The sequence below is a fragment of the Muscardinus avellanarius genome, assembly GCF_963383645.1.
Source record: "Muscardinus avellanarius genome assembly, chromosome: 4".
NCBI lineage: Eukaryota > Metazoa > Chordata > Mammalia > Rodentia > Gliridae > Muscardinus > Muscardinus avellanarius.
In genome coordinates this window covers 148,597,773-148,617,165 of record NC_137789.1, presented here as the reverse complement: position 1 = coordinate 148,617,165, position 19,393 = coordinate 148,597,773, and the positions used below count along the sequence as shown (strand labels likewise).

Here is a 19,393-nt window from a genome sequence, read left to right as displayed (position 1 = left end):
GTGATGGATATGTCTGTGGCCTTGAGGATGGTGATGGTTTCATAACATATATACTTATTCCTAAACTAAATCAAGCTGTATACATTAAATATGTGCAGCTTTGTTTTGTTTTGTTTTTTGGTGATACTGGGGGTCGAACCTAGGGTCTTTCTACCTCCGGGCTACACTCCCAGACCTATTTTATTTTTTATTTTTTGGAAACAGGGTCTCACTAAGTTGCTGAGAGCCTCACTAAGTAGCTGAAGCTGGCTTCGAACCTGTGCGATCCTCCTGTCTCAGCCTCCCAAGCGTGAGGATTACAAGCGTGCGCCACCACGCCTGGCTATGTGCAGCTTTTTAATGTGTCACTTATACTTTAATAAAATGCTGAGAGAGAGAGAGAGGGAGAGAGAGAAAGAAAGAAAGAAAGAAAAGCAGTTACAGGTTCCCAGAGCTTAGGCATGTTTTGGGTGGAAATGTTTGGAAAAGCTTTACCACCAAGGAATATTACATTCCCACACAATCTCTAATACTCTTCTGACGACATTTTATTTTTTCTGTGACGTTAATCTGTTATTTATCCCCTAAAATGGCAGGTGGCTGAGCAGGCCCAGAGATGTCAGATGGAAATTTGTCACCAGCAAAGAGCCAAACCAGGGCAGGGAAAGCGGCCCTCCCTGGGAAGCAGGGCTCTCCTCTACCTTCTGCAGACAGCTTATCAGTCAGGTCATTTGCTTACACCCTGGAGTGTTGACTTGGTAACAACACGACAAAACATTTTACTCTTTTGGCACATAAAACCGCCATCAAAGTGCAGCATTATAGTTAAATTTCAACAGCCCACTTTTGTTTCCCCCAGCATCTGACTACAACAAAGAAAATCCAAGGGTAATCTTGTTGATATTACCTATCTCTGGCGGCCATTGTGTTATGGTAGAAATAACTCTTATTTGTGAATGTATGAACTGCAGTCGCCAGGACCTCCTCCTCCCTCACGCAGGATTGACGGGTATGCTCACACTTGCACGGGCCCCGCTCACCGCTGCCGCCGTTCCCAGTTAATGTGCTTCAATGATTGATAGTGGACTGGTGTGCTCTGTGTAGCCGAGATAGTCAAGTTTCTTATGGTTAGATTTATTGTAAAATTAATGTGCTTGCATTATTGATAGTGGACTGATGTGCTCTGGGCAATGGGGATAGTCAAGTTTTGCCTCTTGTGTTATGCAGAAATGGAAGCAACTTTCCCCCACATCTGCCTTCTGAGTAACTTGTAAACTCTCATCTCCCATTTTTCTTTTTCCTTTGTGTCTTCCTCTATCCTCGATAGTATAAATTTCATTTTTTCCTTATGAATAACTCACATTAAGACCTGAAATGACAAATTGAATTATTAGTACAATTTCTATTGTGATATGCAGTTAATTTTTACCTTTATTGGGCCTGTTTGATTAAAGTTTGGATAGCAGGAAAATAGTGCTAACTTTTTACTTAAGCAGTGTCAAAATAAGAAAGGAGAGAACTTTATTTCTTAAAAATATATATCTGTGACCCATGTGATCCATGATTCATGGATTTTGAACAAAGGGTCAAATTTTCAGATCTGAAAGGGCAAATGGCCATTCTTTTCACCAATGAAAAGTTTTATTTGATGTAAATCCATGTAGCCCGAACAAGTTTCTACATTAGTAAAATTGGGATAAATGGACCCTGCTTTACAGGTTGAGTATAAAATGAGATAATCCATATAAAAAGTTCTTACCACTGTCTATACCTGGCATCTAGTAAGTGCTTGAAGGTACTTGCTGTTACCACCCTCCCATCTACTAAGCCATCATTATTGGTGTCAGGACTTAACGGTTCATATCATGTCAGTATTAAGAGTTCGTATCATTAACCTTTAGGAAGTTGGTCTTGAATACAGGGTTACACATTTGGACAGGTCTTGGAAGAGATTCTTTTGGCACAGTGTTGAATCTGAAATCTCTGCAATGTCTACCTGCCAGGCCTAGCTCTCAAGCGCGAGAAGAGCAGTGGAAGAAGGCTCGGGAAGAGCTTCCGCAGGCCGGGGCTCTGCGCTCTCTGTCCATAGTACCACGCTGCTCTTGGCCCTCTGCCGGCTCTCCCTGAGCCTGCCTCCTTGACTTTCTGTGCAAAGAACCCACCTCTGAGCAAAGCCAGGTGCCTAGAAATATGGGGTCCTCTGAAAGGAGAAGGAAGCAAAGTCCTTTCGTGTATTTGAGGCCACAGCGTCAGAGCCTAGGTTCCGTTTTAGGGTACACTCAGTTTCCTCCACGTTGCCAACTTCCTGGTTGTTCTGTTTGTTTGAGATGGGGTCTTGCTCTGTTGCCCAGGCCGGTCTCTACCTCATGAGTTCAAGTGATCCTCCTGCTGCACCACCCTGACTCTTCCTGGCTGTTTTCTTTCCACATGAAAACTGTAAATAGTTCAGGGTTGAAGGAGAATCTCCTGTTTATCGTGTGTCCTTCGGAGATATCCTTCATCTACTCATTTCTGAGAGGTATGGGGAACAGAGTTTTGTCTAGAAGCAATGCTGTAGTTAAAGTGACACCATTAACTATAACAAACTAGAAAGGACCTTGGAAGACTGGAGTCACCTGGACATGGGTTTGACTGGCCGGTGCCTGTAATTTGGACTATGTCATTTAATCCCTTTGGGCCTTAGTATCATCAGATATCAAGTTGCTGTGGTTAAACCTGCTTTGTAGGACTGTGGTGAGGAGTCACGGGGGAAGCACTTGTAAACCATTTAGCTCGAGGCTGGACACATAGTCAGGCTCGGTCAGTTGATGGAGATTGTCTCCTAAGCAGTTCTACTTTATAGAGAACACTCTGTAAAAAAGTAAACTTAGGCCTGGATATTTTTCAGTCCTTCAAACACACACAAACACGAGGACCTCCTTTCTACATAGCATTGTGCCAGATACAAGAGAATCACACGTGCATGAAACAAAATCTCTCAGTTAGTGGAAGACAGTAAAACAAACCATTAAACCCAGTCAGTCACCTTGCAGTGTGGTGTGTGCCGAGGTGCCATGTCTACAAGAGTGTGCTGAGGTCAGAGATGAGGAGAGAGACACTTTTCTAATTCAGCTAGACCGCTAGAGTCAACAGTTGATGTGCTTTTAGGCTATGCTTTTGAGTTCTCAGGGTCTTTAATGTTTTTTAATTATAAGAATTTTTGAAGTTACTAAAAAAAAATAGCGAGAAAAATCATCCAATGAGCCTTCATGTGTCCATTGTCCAGCATCAGCGGTTGTCATCTTGTAGCCAGTTTTTTATCTGTGTGCTTGCACTTCTGTTCTTATTGATATTTTATTACTTTGCAACTAGCACTGGTCATCAAATTATTTTAAAATGTACTTTCTTTCTTTCTTTCATTCTTTCTTTCTTTTTTTTTTTTTTTTGGTGGTACTAGGGTTCCTGGAAACCTTTCTACCTCTGGGCTACACTCCCAGACCTCTTTTTATACTTATTTTATACTTATTTTATTTTTGGAAACAGGGTCTCTTAATCCAGCGCAGCTGGCTTCGAACCTGTGTGATCCTCCTGTCTCCGCCTCCCAAGCGCCGGGATTACAAGCGAGTGCCACCATGCCTGGCATACTGACTATATTAAAATATGGCTTTTTTTTTTTAAGTACTGGGAATTGAGCACGGGCATTCTACCTCCAAGCTATACCACCAACCCTATTTTTTAAATTTATTTATTTATTTATTTATTTATTTGTTTATTTATTTATTTATTTATTGTGGTACTAGGGGTGGAACCCAGAGGCTTTCTACCTCCGGGCTATACTCCCAGACCTATTTTATATTTTATTTGGAAACAGGGTCTCACTAAGTAGTCGAGGGTGGCTTAGAACCTGTGCGATCCTCCTGTCTCAGCCTCCCAAGCACAGGGATTACAAGTGTGCGCCACCACACCCGGCTATCTTTTATTTTTGAAACAGGTTCTCACTAAGTTGTCAAGAGCCTCACCAAGTTGCTGAGGCTGACCGCGAACCTGTGATCCTCCTGTCTCAGCCTCCCACGTGCTAGGATTACAAGTGTATGCCACCAGGCCCAGCTCAGTATGGATTTCTAAAAAAATGAGTTTTTAAGACATAACTATAGGGTTTGGGTCCCTTTGCTTAAAGCTCGTCTTTTTGTTTTTGTTGGTTTTAAACTTCCTATCACCCCAAAGTGCAAATGTCATAGTATAATATCTGTGATCATGAATCATGACTATCATGAAACAGGCCCACATTCAGGACTAGGAAGCAGGTCATTAAATGACAGCTAAAGGTTTTTAAAGCTTTTATTCTTCGAAAATGAGCAAGTAGATTTACACATCAAAAATACTTCTGTCTTGAGCCTGCGTGGTGGGCGCGCTTGTAATCCCTGCATTCAGGAGGCTGAAACGGAGAATCGTGGCTCACGAACAGCCCTTCGCAACTTAGTGAGACCCTGCGTCAAAATAAAGAATAAAAGATAGGGAGGAGGATGTAGCTCGGAGGTCAAATGCCCCTGGGTTCCATCCCCAGACCCCCCCCCCCCCGCAAATAAATTTCTGTCTTGAATCATGTGAACTGACTTTGGGATTTGGAAATGGGGTCATACTTTTTTTTTTTTTTTTTTTTTTGGTATGTATATGTTGCTGGAGAATTGAACCCAGGGGCATTCTAACTTCAAGCTATACTCCCATCCCTATTTTATTTTTTAATTGGAAACAGGATCTTGTTAAGTTGCTGAGAGCCTCACTAAGTTGCCAAGACTGGTCTTGAACCTGTGATTTGAACTTGTGATCCTTCTGTCTCAACCTCTCAAGTACAGTGATTGCAGGTGTGTGCCATCACACCCTGCTGAAGTCACACATTTTAAAGATATAAATGGCCTTTGACCTGTAATTTTTTTCTCCACCTAGAAAGTTGATAAATGGGCTTCTGTGCTACCAATTTAGTATTGTGATAATTTTTTTTTTAACAAAAAGGAAAGCATAGTTAAAAAATCTCTACTTTTTGAGGTAGAGATTAAAACCCCACCCAATGCCACATACCACCTCAGTACTAGAGAGAAAAGGTGGGCCAGTACTACCTAGCCAAGTTTGTCCAGTTAAATCACAGGGCAGCTTTTTACAAAATGTTTAGAAAATAAATGTTTCTCCTCTTCCTTCCCCGCTTTTTGCCAGGCCTGAACCCTACTGCTGCAGAATGATTTTTTTTTCTTACTCTTTCATGAGCAAGAATGTTATTGAATAAAAAGTCAAATTCCTATGAAAAATGCAGAGTGTTTATGTTTTTGTTATGAGAGTAGAAATACCAGATTGTGGCAGGCGATGTCAAGTAGTTAAGGCTAAAAAATTCAAAGTCATATTTGATGTTGTAAAAATTGTATAGGTTTCTTTTCTCTTCCCTTCACATTTTTTGAAGAACCTACCTTGTAAACATAGTGATAAAATGCCAGGAATATTAGGATTTTAAGGAAATAATAGAGCCTATTATTTAAACTACAATATAAAAAGCAATTATATTGATGAAGAGCTACATGGGCTTTGTGTGTGTGAATAAACTTGGCCTGTGTTCAGCTTCTATTTGTTCTTCTGGCATAAACACATATTGTGTGTGATTCCAGTTTAATGGGGGCCCGTTTGTATGCCAAGCAGCTGCATTTTAGGACCTATTGCGTGATTTCATAGCTCTCTGAAAATTGGTTCTATTCAGAACAAGAGATAGAAGAGGACAAGGGGGGTGGCGTGGGGGGGGGGAAGCCTCAACACACAATCATTTCTTTTCAATTGGAGCCAGAAAGGTTGATGACAACATGACCATTGTGTTATAATGATAAGACCACTAAGGCATCTGTACCTCTCATCAAGGCTTTCACACCCCAGCAGATACAATTTAATTCACTGCTCTGTCAGCAGTGCTGATACCATTATGCCGTCTGTCTCCACAGTTATAATCACTGTCCTCTGAGAAATGTAGTTGAAATGATCTTGAGCAGTCAAAGAAACTCTCAATTAAGGCTGCCACTTCCAATGTGTCAGATTGTGTCTTATGCACTTGGTACAATTTTCACTTCCAATCCTGTTTATTTACAATGTCTACCAGTAATTACGCTTAACGTGTCATTTAGTGAGGGGGGCCCCTGCCAAGCCAATTGTTGGGTGCTGCTGTACCGTGGAGGGGGAGTTTCTCCAAGTCAACGCCATCAGCAGCTTTTAGGCCCTGATGGGATGCAGGAGTATGTTGGTAATGCAAGGATCGTGCTCATCAAGTCATAATTAGATGCCACTCAAATGTGCCACTTGTAATAACAGTGTTGATTCATGTTTTTCTCGGTGACTGCAACTACTAATTAGTTAAGTGGTTTTTGGTTGGCCTGCATTTGCGGCAGATTATTATTACCCCTGAAAAAATGTCAAGGTTAGAGATGTTTCTGGCCATTTAGTGCTGCTTTATGAATTTGAATATTAACATAATAAGAACTTTGGACAGACTTAGGAAGTAATACATTTTTTTGTATTTAATTTGGAGAGAAATTTTTTCCCCTGAGTTTAATCATAATTGCAGGTTAATTAAGCTTAAATGAAGCAAAAGTAATCTCTCTTTGTGTTATGTGAGCCCACAGCTTTTTGCCTAACTTTGTTGGGTTTTGGGTTTGGGTGTCCCTTCATTTTTTTTAGAAAGCCAAACAAATATGTCAGTAAGTACGTATCTCTACAGTTAAGTTTGAGGTTCTGAGAATTTTCTTTAAATCTGAAATATGGGTGGGAGGATTGGCATTTTTCTTACTTGATATTTAAATATAATTCAAGATCTAAATGACTCTGTATCTTTAAATCTCAGTTTATGTGAACCAGCTACCAAAATCCCTAAGAATTACACACTTTTTAAAATGTCGATAAGATGTGTTTTTTTTTTTTTAAATCCTACCGATAGTCTATGATACAGGAAACAGTTCTCAGCATCTGCTTTCATAATCACATACTACATAAATCTTGAAGCTGTACTTTACTGGCCTCGCGTTTATGAAATAATAGTAACTGGATTGTCACTATTAAAGACTAGTATTGCAGCCAGGCATGGTGGTGCACACCTGTAGCACACCTGTAGTTCTAGTATTTGGCGAGGCTGAGGCAGCGGGACCACAAGCTCGAGTTCAACCTCAGCAATTTAGCATAGCCCCCAGCCACTTAGTGAGACCCTATTTCAAAATAAAAAGTAAAATAGGGCCGGGAGCCGGGGGTCACTGTAGCTCAAAGGTAGAATGCCCCTGGGTTGAATCCCTAGTAGCACACACTCACATGGGAAAAAAAAAAGGCAAATATTGCATGATGTATTAAAGGTATCTTGTTGTCATTTCAGGGATAAGTTTAACTCAAGACTTATTTTTTAATTTTCCACATTAGATCCCTGTGTCATGTCTTGATAAGTAAAGGAAATCATGTCATACATTATTTATGGGAGATTTATTTATTTATTTATTTATTTATTTTTGTAGTACTGAGGATTGAACCCAGGGGTATTCTACCTCCGAGCTATCCCTCCAGCCCTAATTTTTATCCTTTGTTTTGAAACAGTCTCACTAAGTTGCAGAGGGTCTCACCAACTAGCTAAGGTTGGCCGATAACTTGTGAACCTCCTGTCTCAGCCTCTCAAGTACTGGGATTGCAAGTGTGCACCAACACACCCAGTTAATTTAAACTCTATTGTAATGAGCAGAGATGTCAGTGGATGCATGTATAGCTAAATAGAAATTAGACACTCAAAACTGTCTTAAAGAGCTGTCTTTCCACATGCTCCGTAGGAGTGAAGGTTCTTTACTGTGTTCTTTTTTATTTCTGCATTCATATATTAGCTAAGATTTAATCAAGGCAGCTTCTTGAAAACTTTTCTTTTGACAGCAGCCAGAGGTCTGGCGAGAGAAAGAATTGAAGTATTCTTAATCATGGGGCGATGCGTGGGCTTGTGGAACAGCTGAGTAATCTGTGACTGCTGACACTTCTCCCTCCTCTCATTCCTAGTTTCTCACATGGTCATAGAGGAAGTTAATTTCATGCAGAACCATCTTGAGATAGAGAAGACTTGTCGAGAAAGCGCCGAAGCTCTGGCAACCAAGGTGAGCCTCTTGAGAGGAAGAGATGTTTACCCGAGCTTTTCCATTTCAGCTTGATTTGCTGGAGAGCGGTCTCTGTCCCATCTTTCTTTTCTCGTGTCCCAATCGCTTATCTCTCCTGTGGTGATGAGGAAAATGCCGCAAGGTCTCGGGACCCTGGGATATGATTATGTAAATATCTGCCTTAATGCAAAGGTCCTTTTGATTGGAGAAGGAGCATTTGCATGTGTGTGTTTTCACTTTTCCCCCGTGGACGATGTTGGACAGAGCAGTCTGTCCTGAAACTGGACTTCCCAGGTGTCTTCACACGAGGTTAAAATGCTAACCCAGTGGAAAGCTGAGCCGGCCTGACAGAAAAGAGCAGTGCGTGTGTTTCTGCTCGGATCCGATGAGCAGCCAGCCTCCAGCCTTACGTTTCAGGTGATTATTTTTGAAAGCAAGCGAGGGCAGGCAAAGGTGACCTCCAGTGCTTGGCTGATTGCCTCTAGCTGATGAATTTACCAAGTGTGTAATTTTCTATATTCTGTCTCATCAGAAGAACATTATTATTAAAGAATGTTTTTATCTCTGTCTTATGTATTTTGGGTTGGGTAAAATGCATCTGAACCACTTCATCAGAAAATGGATGACAGCAATTTTGTACCAAATTTCATTAGGAATGCTGGTTGTGTTTCTTTTCCTTATCCCCCCCAACTCCCCAATCAGCCACCTCCTGAGTATATCTTTGGATGTGACTCAAATCCTACTACCAGGACATAAAGTAAGTAAGTATATATAAATAAATTTAATTTGTGTGCATTAGCAGTGTGCTTGCTAGAGGTATTTGCTTTAATTGTTTGCATAACGACACTGCATTAGAATTCATAAGATATTCAATCAGAACTTAACTAAGATTATGAGTTTGTGTGTGTCACTGCACTCCTGCTATCTAAAGAACACCCGGTGGTCCAGGGCTTTGCTTTTGGAGCAGTGGTAACGTAGGCTCTCATACCTTCCGCTCTGCTGTGCTTCCCTGAGCTCGCCCGCACATGATGTTCTGTCAATGCTCTTTTCATTTCCTTTATTTGTTTTGGAAGAAGTAGAGGGAAAAAATGTATTTGGAGCAAGATTAGCTGCTCTGACTCTTCTAGTGCCTAAAAATAGCCTGTATATTATTATTATTATTATTATTATTATTATTATTAATTAACAAATGCCCGTTGTACGTCCAAGTGAGGTCACTGACCATCTCGGATCCACAGTTTGTTCCCCCTGCTTCTAGTTAACAGGAAACTTAGGGCTGGAGAGTTCACCTCTGTGAGCTACAGTTTTCTTGTTTTAAATGTCAGGCTGGGCCAGAGTCTTGATCCTAAGACTGCTCCAAGGTGAGCGTGTTGGCACATGCTTGTAATCCCATTTCTTGGGAGGCTGAAACAGGAGGATTGTAGGTTCAAGACCTGTAACAAATTAGCATGACTCAGCAACCGATTGAGACCCTGTTTCAAAACAAAATAATAAAAAAGGCTGGGGATGTACTTAAGAGGTAGAGTGCTTCTGGATATGTTACAGACCCCAGACTGGGTCTAGGGGCATTGGCCTAGGCATAAGTATAACTTATAAACCATGTTATGTCATCCCAAAGGTCGTTTGAACAATTTAGTCCTAAAAACAGGATCCATAACTTAAACCATTTGTTTCCTGTTCTATAAGAAACCTTTCAGAAAATGGACATGCAGTTTGTTTTTGAGGATGCAATGTGAATTCATGGAGCATGGAATTTAAAAAACACAAAAAATCTGAATTAATAAAACATGCTAGATAACACTCATTAGATGTGAAAGATACTACAGCATTGAATGCAAAATTTGGAAGCATTATTTTGTGTGTCATAAAAAATGTAATAGGAAAGCATTTTATTTCAGGTGTCAATTGTCATATTTGAAAACAGGTTTCATTTTCTGAGCAGCAAGGTTTTTTATAAATTCATCGTTTTTCCAAATATTAACCTTCAAATGAATGACAAGCAGAATATTTAATTTATACGATGTAATTTGACCTCATAATTTTCTTAAAAACAAGTGTGGGTACTTTGCTCAATATGTGTAGGTTTAGTGGGTAAGTGTGTTTATTATCCTTATAATAATTATTTTAAATCATATGTTCCAGAGCCATTTGATTTGCTTACTTTGTTTCTTTAAATATTTTTTGGCCTCGCACGCTTGTAATCCCAGCATTCGGGAGGCTGAGACAGGAGGATCGAGGTTCGCAGACAGCTTCAGCTACTTAGTGAGGCCTTCCGCAACTTAGTGAGACCCTGTTTCAAAATAAGGAATAAAAAACAGGGCAGGGGGTGTAGCTCAGAGGTCAAATGCCCCTGGGTTCCATCCCCAGACCCACAAATTAATAAATGAATAATTTTTTTTGTACTTTGCCCAATGTAAAATCTATTTAAATTTGAATAGTAACAGGCTTACTTACTGTAAGATTATGAAAATTTTTTTTTGTTTTGTGATTTAGAAGGGTTCCAAACAAGTAGTATTTCATGAATCTTTTACTTGGTGAGTAACTACAATGAAATTGCTACAACATGTGAATTCAAAATTCTCAAAAATATCCAAGTAGTATGTGAAATTGCCAAAACTTGTGAATTTGTAATTTTAAAAAAATGTCTAAATAGGGCCAGGCATGGTGGCGCATGCTTGTAATCCCAGCACTTGGGAGGCTGAGACAGGAGAATCTCACAGGTTTGAAGCCAGCCTCAGCTACTTAGTGAGGCTATCAGCAACTTAGTGAGACCCTGTTTCCAAATAAAATATATATATATATATATATATAAATAGGTCTGGGAGTATAGCCCAGAGGCAGAAAAGCCCCTGGGTTCTACCCCCAGTAACACACACACACACACACACACACACACACACACACACACACACAGTTCAAATAGTATGTCCATAAGACTTCATGGAAATAAATCTTTCAAAATATGAAAATGGTATTTCAGAGAAGACTTAATGACTTTTTCTGGTTTGCTTTTGCTTTGAATGGTCGACTCTGTACAGTAGTTGTATTACAGAGAGAATGTAGTTGATGGCTTTGGGTGCTTAAATATAAGCAGTGAGCTCTTTTGAGGCTAGAAGTGTTAACTGTGAGGTTATCAAGTGTTATTCTGAGGGTGGTCTGAGAAGTAATAGTAAACACCAGATGGCAAAATCAGTATTGTCATGAGCATCCTAGAAGAAAAAGAAATGCATAGATGTATCCTACTTTTGGAGAAAATTAGCTGATAAATGATTTCCAAAGGATAGACAAACTAGATTCCTTTTAATAGCTAACCCTTAATGAAGTTGTACTGTATGCCAGGTACTATATTCCATATGTTATCTGTAATATTTAAACTTTGCATTGGGGGATAGAAATTATTTTTATCCTTAGTTTGCTGATGAGAAAACAGAGAAACTGAAAGACTAGGTTGATTCTAGGGACAGAGAAGAGAACTAGATTAAAAGCTGGGTTTTTGCTGAAGCTTTACATTGCTTTTCTCTAGTGACCTTCCTGTTGATACACATCCGGATCTCTTAAGAGGTCCTGAGCAAGTACTGTGCTAGGCCCCATGGCCAGAGATTTTGGTAAGGTATAAGGCATGGACATTAATATTTTTAAAAAGCTCTCCAGGTATTGTGATGTGCATAGTTTGGAACTTAGTTTAAATATTAGGAGGCAGAAGTAGAAATTGTCTTGAGTTTTTTCATTTTCTTCTGAAAGTGGTATTTCTTTCTAGAATTCAGAAATGGTCATAGTTTGTGAACTGACAAGAAGTCTCCTAGAACCTTTATGAAAGTGATGCTGTAGCACATTCATGGTTCCAAAAACCCACAGTAGTGTCTACTTAAGTTCTCCACTTTAAGAAAGAGGAGTTGGGGACTTTTGTTCCCCATCTCTTATCCCTGATTCTAGAGTGTTACACTCTAGAATTACACTCTTATTCTAGAGTGCAATGTGGGGCAATGGGGACTCGTGACAGAGGATAAAGGGATGTTTCCTTTTCTTGTTGGTTTTCTTAGAAAAAATCCTATGGAAGGGCCACAGTCATGTCTAAGGAATTCTTCCTTTCTCCCCAGGAAAATCAGAAAACCTCTTTGGTTCTAGCTATTCTACTTGGGATATGGTTAGATTCTGTATAGTTGGGATAAGGACCACGTCTGCCATCTGAGATGGTCTGTTAGAAATCCAGAGGAGCCGGGCGTCGTGGCGCACGCTTGTAATTCCTGTGCTTGGGAGGCTGAGACAGGAGGATCGCGCAGGTTCGAAGCCAGCCTTGCTGGCTTAAGAGACCCTGTTTTCAAATTTAAAAATATATAAAAATAGGTCTGGGAGTGTAGCACGGAGGTAGAAGGGCTTCCAGGAACCCCAGTACCACAAAAAAAAAAAAAAAAAAGAAACCCAGAGGAAGCCATGCATGGTGGTGCACACTTGTAATCCCAGCACTTGGGAGGCTGAGACAGGAGGATCACATGGGTTCGAAGCCAGCCTCAGCTACTTAGTGAGGCTCTCAGCAACTTAGTGAGACCCTGTTTCCAAATAAAAATATAAAAAAAATAGGTCTGGAAGTATAGCCCAGAGGTAGAAAGCCTCTGGGTTCTACCCCAGTACCACCAAAAAAAAAAAAAAAAAAAAAAAGAAAAGAAAAGAAACCCAGAGTAGCCCAAATTATTACAAAAAAGGGCCAAAGCTAGATAAGTACATTAGACATCTTATTCTTCTGCAAAGTTTATAGTAGTTAGCTTTCTAGTGAATCATGTTTATTATTTCCATTGTCAATGATTAAATTCAAACCCACTCATTCTACATTAGAGAATAACAAATATTAACAAAGTAAGATTCCTTTTTATTGTGGTGAATTAGAATTCTTTGTTGGAGATAATAGGAATATAGCTTGAACTTTCTTACATTCTACATTATTAGGATTCTATATACAGAGACAGAAACACATCTTAAACCAGCTTACGCAAGAAAAGACAAAACATAAGGATTTATTAGAGAGGGAGTTCAGGAACAGACTGGAACCAGGGAAGGCCCTGTGGGAGCCCTTGTCTGCTGGTCCCTGCAAATCAGCTTCATTTCTGCCTTGCTACAAACTCTCTTCCTTGATTCAAATGTGGAATGGAGTCTCTAGCACCTGTTGTATATATTCAGACACATGGAAACTCATCTCCATTCCAGGCCCCAGATTCCTAGAGACCAGATCTGATTGGCCATCCCCGGGTCTCTGGACGTATTAGCTGTGGCCAACAGGATGGGCAGAGCTTTGGGGGCCTCTTCTGCCCATAAAGATCAGGTGAACGATACAGAGTAATAATGTCCCCAAACCAGGATGTCAAGCAAGTAGACCTTTAAGAGGTGTTCTCACTACAGCATCAAACTGGATATTTACTCGAAATAAAATGCCTTTGTTAAGACAGTTAGAACTGGAAATGCTGGTGTTCATCTTAGTATCTTATATTTCTTATTGGTTAGATGCAGCCTTTGCATTTACTGCTGGCTGTCATCCAGGTGTCAGGTCTTACTTAAAAGTAACAAGTTTAATATTAAAACATGTGAATAAATCCTTCTCTAATGAATCTGCTAATTGTTCTGTCCTGCTGTGAATGTTGTGAAGATGTAAGGCAAAAATACACTTAATTTGTCAATTGTTTAAAAACCCCAGATATTCATTTGACTGCTGCTGAAACCACTGTATTTATGTTCTGTCTTAGCTAAATAAAGAAAATAAAACACTGAAGAGGATCAGCATGCTATACATGGCCAAGCTGGGGCCAGATGTGATAACGGAGGAGATCAACATCGATGACGAAGATGCGGCTTCAGACACAGACGGTGCTGCCGAGGCTTGTGTCTCAGTCCAGTGTCAGAAGCAGATCAAAGGTGACACTCGCGGCTCCGTCACTGAGCGCCTTTGGCTCCTGTTGGGACAAGGCTCTCAGTCTCACTACACGGCAGAGTCACGTGAGGAGTTTTATACCGCCAGCGCCTGGCCTCGCCCTGCCACCAGGAAATGTGATTTCATCGGTCTGGGGGGTGGGGAGCCTGGTTGAAAACCACAGGGTATAACATTGGTGCTTTATTAGTTGCTTTCTTGTTTGGAACTGGGCATTTTTGGAAGTATTGTTTTGACATCCACTTAGACCATACTCTTATGACTATGAAGCCTGTGAGCCAGGCATGGTGGTGCGTGACTGTAATCCCAGTACCTGGGAGGCTGAGACAAGGAGAATTGCAGGTTCAAGGCCAGAATCAGCAATTTAGCAAGTCCTTCAACAACTTAGTGAGACCCCGTTTCAAATACAAAGTAAAACAGGGCATGCAGTGTAGCTTAGAGGTAATGAGTGTCTGTCTCTGTCTCTCTCTCTGTCTGTCTGTCTCTCTCTCTCTCTCTCTCTCTCTCTCTCCCTTTCTCCCTCCCTCTCTCCCTCCCTCCCTCCCTCCCTCACACACACCCCCCCTCTCTCTCTCTCTCACACACACACACACACACACACACACACACACACACACACATGGACTGTTAAAAAGAGTAAATTAAAATATATTCACTGGACCTAGAGATGTAGCTCAGTGGTAGAATATGAGTCATGAATTAGTATGCCTAAGGCCTTTGATCCAATCTCCAGCATTAAAAGAGTGTGTGTGTGTGTGTGTGTGTGTGTGTGTGTGTTAGGTAACACCCCCTCTTTGTTTGTTTCCAAGTTGGAAACCTTGGGGAATATCCCTTGCCACATCACTTGGTTTCTGCCTCTGAGGATGTCCATTCAATTCCAGCAATGCGCTTAGAGCAATAGTCTGTGTTAATTGTGTTGGCTGGCGGGCAGTGCTGGAAGGCAAGCTCATAAGAAATATTTATTCAGCCCTAACTTTGTTTATGCACATACAGACCAATTGCTTATATTAATGATATGTGGCAAAGAAATTTTGGGCTCAGTAACTAACCATGGAACATTTAAACTTAGTTTGCATTCAAAAGCAGTACTTACTAGTATTAGTTGATTTGGTAGGTAAAATTTCAGATGGATGTTTAAAGAAGGAAGGATGTTACCTGAATTTACCTGACTCTTCGTCCCTTTAACCTAAGACAAAACAGAATTTGTGCTGGTAGAAAAGGAGAGGAAATTAAAGGGTTTTGTTTCACTCATTATCCTCCTTTCTTTTTTTTAAAAAAATTTTTATTGGTGCATTGTAGTCATGCATCTTAATGGAGTACAAGATGGTGGAGGCACACGTGCACACATCACCCAGTTAGCCCTTCCCCAGTTCCCACCCATTCCCTCCCCTCCTTCTCATGTTTGGCTCGTGACTGTCTTTGATATGCTTATGGATGCACATCATGTACATGAGAAAATCCCCCCTTTCCCCCCTCCCACCACCCCCCAGCTAGGCCTTCTTATTTGCTCAATCTGTGGTTTTTCCTTCTTCATCTAGAGTTTCTCCTATGACCCATTTTCTCCCTAGCTTCCGCATATTAGGGAGAGCATCTGATTTCTTACTTTTTGTGACTGACTAATCTCACTTAGCATAATGTTCTCCAGTTCCATCTATTTCCCTGTAAATGATGTAATCTTCCTCTTCCTTATGGCTGAGTAAAATCCCATGGTATATAGATCCCATAGTTTTGTAATCCATTCATCTGTTGATGGACATCTTGGTTGGTTCCATAGTTTGACAGTTGTGAACTGTGCGGCTATGAACATAGATAGACATGCATATATCTATGTTTGGTAGTTTGGTTTCCATTTTTGGGGGTAGATACCCAGAAGTGGTATTGCTGGATCATACAGTAGGTTCATTCCTATTCTTCTGAGGATCCTCCATACTGTTTTCCAAAGTAGTGGCATTGATTTGTAATCCCACCAACAATGTATTAAGAGTTTTTACTTCTCCACATCCTCACCAGCATTTTTTTTTTAAAGTCCTGGGTATGTAACTCAGGGGTATTCTACCTCCTAGCTATACTCCCAGCCCTATTTTTTATTTTTTAATTTTGAAAAAGAGTCTCACTAAGTTGCCGGGCCTCACTAAGTAGCTGAGACCGTTGGGGAATGGCTATCCTCCTGTCTCAGCATCCCAAATTCTGGGAGTACAAGGGTTCACCACCACACTCAGCTTTATTGATTCTAGTTGGAGTTAGGTGAAATTTCAAGGTAGTTTCGATTTGCATCTCTCTGATTGTTAATGATGTTGAACATTTTTTCTTACATTTATTGGCCAAAAGACACTTCTTTTGTGAAGTGTCTATTTAGTTCACTTGCCCATTTTTTGATTGGGTTATTTGTTTTCTTAGCACTGAGTTTCTTGAGTTCTCTGTATTTTCTACTTTTTTATTTTTAATTTTTTGTGGTACTATGGGGTGGAACCCAGGGGCTTTCTACGTCTGGGCCACACCCCCAGCCCTATTTTATAATTTATTTGGAAACAGGGTCTTACTAAGTTGCTGAGACCCTCACTAAGTAGCTGAGGCTGGCTTCGAACCTGTGCGATCCTCCTGTCTCAGCCTCCCAAACGCGGGGATTACAAGCGTGCGTGACCATGCCCGGCTGAGTTCTCTGTATATTCTAGATATTAATCCTCTCTCAGAGGAATAGTTGGCAAACTTTTTCTCCCATTCCTTCGGCCGTATGTTGAGGTTCTTGATCGTTTCCTTTCCTTTCTCTTAGGTCTTGAATAATATGGTCTCATGTTCTTCCTTTGGGAATTAGACATCAGTGGAGAAAGTGACAGAATCAAATTGCTGAGAACAAGCTGGGTTCAAGTACAAAGTTTAATACAGTTTATAAATAACCACATAGCAGGTTTCTTACTGCCCTTGGAGAAGGATAAGAAATTGAAAGCAATTAAAAATGAAGTGGCAAGACGGTAGGCTTGGGTATAAACTTAAGTAGTCTCTGCTGATCCTTGCATATTTTAAAGCGTTTGAGTGGTAGAGGTAACTTTAACACTAGAAGCTTTTGCACTTAAAGTTGCTAATATTTGCATTCGAGTAACACATTTTGCATTAAATTCCAATAATAAAAAACAGAAATAAATTAAGAAATGAAATACCTCTGGAGAGAAAATTACTAGAATTAACCCTTGGGTGGATGTTGGATCCATTCAGATGTTTAAGGACTGTAGATTGGCAGCGAGCCAGGGGTACTTTTTTCTTCAAATCAAAATCTCCAAATTATTAACTGCCCAATTGTTTGTTTATGTTGTACTAGGATAAACATCTTGGCCATTATGAAATGAAAAAGAAATTAATACAATGCCTTAATTTGTTTTTAAACCAAAAGCTTTAAAAACTTTACTTCCCCAGTGCCAAATTGTTCCCTAAAGTTCAAAGTTAACAGATTGCACGGAAAACTCAATTCAGTGTACTTAACAAAATGAGATCGCCTGGTGTAAAATTATCAATAGCCCTGGCTGTGTGGGGTGGCAGTGCTCAAGTGAGATTCCCCATTGTCATTTATTTGGTTCTTCATTTTCCTTCCGACTATCAAATAACCTTGACCATGAGCTACACGTAGACTGGCAGTTTTCAGTTCTCTGGGCCAGATTGATTTCTATTAGAACTAAGTTCATTTCTTTTTTTTTTCTTCTTTCCTTTAAAAATGCAGAACTTCGGGATCAAATCGTGTCTGTTCAGGAGGAAAAGAAGGTGTTAGCCATTGAGCTGGAAAATCTGAAGAGCAAACTTGCAGATGTAATCGAAGAAGTATGTATCTGAGGCTGGCAAGGCAGAGCCTTTCGTGTCTGCAGATTGAAAGCATGTCAGTTGACAGACTAAGTTATCAGCTTGCTGTTGAAAGCTACTCTTGAACACGAGCACTGTATACCCATTTGTTTATCTTCTCTTTTTCCATTGTTTCTGGCAAAAACAAAGAGGAGCGTATTTTACCTCTCCAGTGGACATCTGCTCAGCTGAGAAGGGCGCCCTGAGTGCCTCCGGCACAGGCCTATGATAGATGGTACAGTGGGTTCAAGTGGGGACTTGGAGAATTTTTCTCTTTTTCCTCTTGAACTGTCTTTACGATCAGGACCACACAGTTGCCTTTTATTTGCATGAGGCTTTACGGATCTGCCTCCCCATCTTGATTTAGCTTATGTCTGTGGTTCTCAGATTCTGTAGCCCAGAGCTTTGCAACTGATGTGCTACAGCAGCTTACAAGGATGGTTATGCACAAGGATGTGAGGGCATTGGGCCCACCAGTGAGCAGCCTTGTTCAGTTACCTCCACCCCCACATATACATTGTTGGTTCCCTGAAGGCCACAATGTAAGCGGTGCCCACAACCTCCCAGCCCCAGCTGTGTCTTCTTTATTGGGGCAAAATATTGCAATAAAGTTGGGCATTGTACTGTACTCCTATAAGCCAGTACTGGGGAGGCTGAGACAGGAGGATTGCAGGCTCAAAGCCAGCCTCAGCAACTTAGGCCCTCAGAAACTTAGTGACACCCTGTTTCAAAAGAGTAAATAAGACTGGGGGTATAGCTTGGAGGTAGAATGCCCCTGGCTTCAATCTCCAGTTGCACAGTAAAACAAAGCAAATCAAACAAACAAAATATCATTGTAATAAGTGTGATAAATTCTGATAGTATTTTGGAAGGGACTTTTCCTGTTCAACAATGCATAGTTGGTATTAAGTTAATCCAAAAGCAGAAATAAGGCTTATTAGAAAAGAAACCAGTGTGCAGCCTCTGTGGAGGTACCAGTGGAGTCTCGGCCACGTCCAGGAGCATCAGTTTAGCTTGTGTCTTCAGTGTAGCTCCGGGAGGGGCAGGGATCCCATCCTGATGCCCTGTGTCTCAGTAGTGGTGGTATACTGAAGAGTAATGGGATGGTTTAAAATTATTTTTATTATGACTATGTCAGACTACAAAGAGGTGTAAAAAACAAAATAATGAACAGACATGTATCTGCAGCCTAGTTTAATACACAGAGCATTAGTATAGCAATAAAACGTGGGGGTAACTCTCCCCAGCTCTGGTCTCCTCACTCCCTGCACAATGGCTCTACACAACCATGCTCCTGAACTTGCTGTTATCACTCCAGTGTTTGCATTTACACATTTAGTACAGTACAGAGGATGTTGAATGTGTTTAGATTGTATCAACATGCTTTTAAAACCCAGCACAGAGCCGGGCGTGGTGGTGCACGCCTGTAATCCCTGCGCTTGGGAGGCTGAGACAGGAGGATCGCACAGGTTCGAAGCCAGCCTCAGCTACTGAGTGAGGCTCTCAGCAACTTAGTGAGACCCTGTTTCCAAATAGAGTATAAAATAGGTCTGGG

General features: G+C 40.8%; 1 protein-coding gene across 1 annotated transcript in view; it reads left to right on the top strand.

The window, feature by feature from the left end:
- SHTN1 (shootin 1) overlaps window positions 1–19,393 on the top strand; it is a gene marked incomplete at both ends in the record, with an annotated part of 126,045 nt that overhangs the window by 41,280 nt on the left and 65,372 nt on the right. Inside the window, 3 exons of the mRNA XM_080694619.1 lie at window positions 8,005–8,099; window positions 13,832–14,000; window positions 17,723–17,820. Coding sequence (XP_080550745.1) covers window positions 8,005–8,099; window positions 13,832–14,000; window positions 17,723–17,820 — 362 coding nt within the window. The remainder of the gene's footprint in view (window positions 1–8,004; window positions 8,100–13,831; window positions 14,001–17,722; window positions 17,821–19,393) is intronic.